The sequence below is a fragment of the Choristoneura fumiferana genome, chromosome 21 (genome assembly GCF_025370935.1).
Source record: "Choristoneura fumiferana chromosome 21, NRCan_CFum_1, whole genome shotgun sequence".
Classification (NCBI taxonomy): Eukaryota; Metazoa; Arthropoda; class Insecta; order Lepidoptera; family Tortricidae; genus Choristoneura; species Choristoneura fumiferana.
Genome location: NC_133492.1, coordinates 15,418,401 through 15,422,578, shown reverse-complemented (window position 1 = coordinate 15,422,578; position 4,178 = coordinate 15,418,401). Strand labels below are relative to the sequence as shown.

At 36.8% G+C, this 4,178-nt stretch overlaps 1 protein-coding gene across 1 annotated transcript in view; it reads left to right on the top strand.

Annotated features, from left to right (window-relative positions):
- Positions 1–3,389, top strand: part of LOC141440014 (ral GTPase-activating protein subunit beta-like) — a 26,757-nt gene extending 23,368 nt beyond the window's left edge. Inside the window, exon 7 of the mRNA XM_074104472.1 lies at positions 3,381–3,389. Coding sequence (XP_073960573.1) covers positions 3,381–3,389 — 9 coding nt within the window. The remainder of the gene's footprint in view (positions 1–3,380) is intronic.
- The last annotated feature ends 789 nt before the right edge of the window (positions 3,390–4,178 follow it).

Genomic DNA, 4,178 nt, shown 5'->3' with positions numbered 1-4,178 from the left:
GAAATTGCATTTTGGACATGCATTCTTTGAATTAGAATGGTAGTGTTCTGATAATTTAATAAAGAACATAAACTTCATTCAAAAAAAATTTTTTTTCGAATATTTGAAGTCGCCCGCTCTTCTCCCACTAAGTACTTCTTTATCTGCAACTACGACGACTATGACTTCACTTCAGATTCGGACCACCCAAAAGGATTTGTCTTTAAGTCTCGAAAGTCTCGAATTTCGAGACTCCCGGGACTGAAGACAAAGTCCGTCTCAGTCCCGAGACTCAAAATATTTCCGAGACTGGACGCCCTACTGCCAACCACTGAATTTGAAATCTAACGATTCAAATCATTTTTAAAATAACGTATTTGAAATACCTAACAATTTATAGAAAAGCAACGATATTTCTATATTTTTAAAATATCTGAACCACTATTAGATCTTTCATCAAAATCAGTTTATCATTATCTCGGTAAACACACTGACATTTATTTTGTTCCCCAATATTACTATTATTTAACTTCAACGCGGTCTTAATTAATAATTTACATTCGATCATTACTGGGAGATACACAACACTTATTATTTCTTGTGTCCTACTACTTAATTTCTTAGCACTGTACACATACGGAAGTTAAATTTAGGTACTGTGTGTTGAGAACTACCACAATTTTGGCTATCATACTACACAAACCACATTACAACTCACAATATTCATATCATACTACTCGAGTGCTGCTAAAAATCAACTGGTCACAGAGTTAATAAAACCAGTTTATCTCTTATTCTTATATATTATGCGAGTGCTCTCTATTTTCGACCGTTTGTTCCCTGCTTAGAGATCATTAATCTTCGATCGCGAACAGACAGGTTAACGCTTTTTAAAATAGATTAGGGTATTCTTATATTAACTGCGGTATTTCGTAACTATGCTCTGCCATGGAATTACTTACCGCTCCCTCAAGCACAGGTAGTAACCGCGCAAGCTAAATAAATGATAAACAACCTAATTACTGCCTAGCAAGGTTGTTTACCTACATTTAAATGCACTAGAACAGCAGCCACACGCATCGCTTCCACTCATCATGTTAACCTCCGCTCATGCGCAAGCTGTTATTTTTTAAAACCTCTTATCTCACTTCTTATTACGTACCTAGACGCCCAATCTATTTATTTATACTTATACTTAACTCATTACGCTGCGGCGCCTCTGCGCGCAGACGAATCATAATACATCTCTTTTATTATTAACTTCTTTAATTTGATAACTCGCGTGCTTAACACTTCAAAATATGTCTATACTTCGTTAGGCCTCTAGCGGTCAATCTAAATCGCAATAGCATTAATTAATCTGGCTAAGCCCTTACCCGAGAACTTGCAACTCGTTAAAAAGTATTTTTATTTGGATTACGGAATCGTGCGGTTGGTAACACGTTAAATATGCCCTAACCTCTGTAAATTCAAAGCTCTAATGATTGGGACGGATGGTAATTCCAATCACAGATAATTAATTGTTTATATGCTTCAATATATAATACACTTGCTTCCTTTTGAATGTACTAATTACATAATGCATCTGGACGGGCGATCAGCTGTCGCGCGCCGTCACATCAGTCTCCGTTAGCACCGTCGAATGCGCACGCGTCCTTAATTAATTTTCTCTTAATCACACTCCCTTATCACTTAGACGCACGGTTCTATTTATAGAATCGAGTCATTTCAGCGCGCCGCCTCCGCGCGTACGTATAATAGCTGCACCCTTTTGCACTATTATTTCTTTAAATATTATAGCGCGTACATATTACTTGGTACACGCTAAACTAGTATAATCATTTGTCGCGGTCCGCCACTCATTATTATAATATTAATTGATCCTGTCCTTAAGCCTTTACCCGAGAACTTGCAACTCGTTAAAAAGTATTTTAAAATTTGAATTACGAACCCGTGCGGTTGGTAACACGTAAAATATGCCTTAGCCCTGTAATTCAAAACTCTAATGATTGGAACGGATGGTAATTTCAATCACAGATTTAATTAATTGTCTATATATTTTTATGAATGCATACAACGTCCACCTTCCATAACACATTTTATTCCCTTGACATAAGGGTCAACAAGCCTCTGTTGTTGTTGACCCGCCATGAGAGTAGAAGTATGATCATAGTATGAGAGACGACGTATGTAGAGTTATGTCATAGAGTATTTTTTTTTAACGAAATTTGCTATGAGGCTCAAATTTCTTTTGGAGGGACGGCGTACTGTCACGATGCACATAGCGATCGCTGACATCTTAGTTAGCTCAGTGTAAGCTAGATGGCGCTTTCCTCATTAGGGATCTCTGAGCAGAATGACGGACGAACTCTAGAGGTCGCCACCGTAGTTTTCCCTGACTCATTTATACGTAATAATGTATTAATATTTATTTATTATTTACTTATTTATTTTATTAAAGTAGGCAGTTTATTACACTCATTTACTACACGATTTGTACGACTAAATATATCTATAACCAACTCACCCTTGACCGTTTTTGTCGGCAAGGGAGGCTGTCGATCAGCTGTGACCGGGGGAATTCTAACTGTAATATTCTCGCCCTTAAAAGCTGAAGCACAGCTGTAAAACACACATTCAACAGCTCATACACACTAAACAGCTCCCTCGAAAGCTCCATACGTCCAGACTTGGTAAGTTCTCCGATATTTAACTCTTGTGTTTTCTGTGTATTTATTATAATTATTTTCTTTATAATTTAACTTTGTGTAATTGAACTGAAGGCTTCCCCTGGCCAGGGAACTTTTATTTCAAACATTTCTTATACTTAATATTTTAACACTTGTTAATTTCTCTCATCCGTTGTTATAATACTCAGAACCTATGTTAATGATTATTACTTTTGTACAACGGATGCGTACCGGTGTTTAAAATAAATTCAAACTAAACTAAATTTGTTTTTGGTATTAATAGCGGCCATGATGCTGATTTGTAACTATTTCCATCTCTCATTCTATTGCTTTTTAGTTCTGTCAATTATTACAAGTGCTTTGCTTTGTGTTTTTCTTACATCAGCTTGCTATTGTGAGGTTGCGCTTGTTTGCTATTTTTCTATCGTATTGTCAGTATATCATAGTTACTGTGGCTACCATGTGTTATGTAATGCGGAGAGATGTTGTATTATGCTACTGAATTTTGCGATTTCCTGTAAAATATATACATCCGCCATTTGTTTCCTTGTTGCTATGTATGTTGATTTTCTGTTCCTCTCTACTGTTATAATTTTATTAATGCCCGCTTCTTACGGCTATTGCTCAGTGTCCTATTTTTATATTTGCTTTCCAATTCATATTTTATTTGTAGTTTCTTTTTGTCCTTTAACTATGTACATTTGTTTCAAGGATGGTTAACCACAAACATTTTAAATTTGGTCTTTTTAATGCAGGATCACTTTGCAATTCTCGGAAACATGACGAATTTGTAGTGGCAGCTCTGCGACATAATTTCGATATCTTGGCAATTAATGAAACCTGGTTGAGGGCTGGCGGTGAAGATCTTGCGCCCGTGCTGCCTGGTTACAGGCTGAAACATGCCCCGCGTAGGGTGGGTACGCGTAGATGTGGCGGGGGTGTAGGTTTCTACGTTAAAAATGGTTTAAATACACAAATATGTCCGCACCCTACTGTTGATGATGTTGAGCAAATGTGGCTCAAAGTTAAAATAAACTCGTATAATCTCGTCATTGGCACCGCTTACCGACCTCCATGGCTAAATAGCAGCGTGTTCTTGGATGCTTTGAGTGATTCCATAACTTCTTTTCAAAATTTGACTACATTATTGTTAGTGGTGATTTTAATATCGATCTTCTAGATATAAATGATAGCAAAACTCGGTGTTTGCAGCAATTCATTGACTGTAACAGTTTAAAAAATTATATTACCCAGCCAACTCACTTTACTGATCACAGCTCTACACTTATAGACATTATATGCTCGGATGCCGGTGTTATAAACTCTCAAGTCGAGCATACTGTGGAGCTCGGGGGCCATGCTATTGTGTTTATTGAGCTGCGATTAAAAACAAAAATGCTGATGCCTCGAACTGTCATGAGTCGTTCCTTAAAAAAAATTGATTCGAATTTATTTAATAATGATTTATGTCTTATAGACTGGGAGAGCATATTCGATTTGGACTCGGTT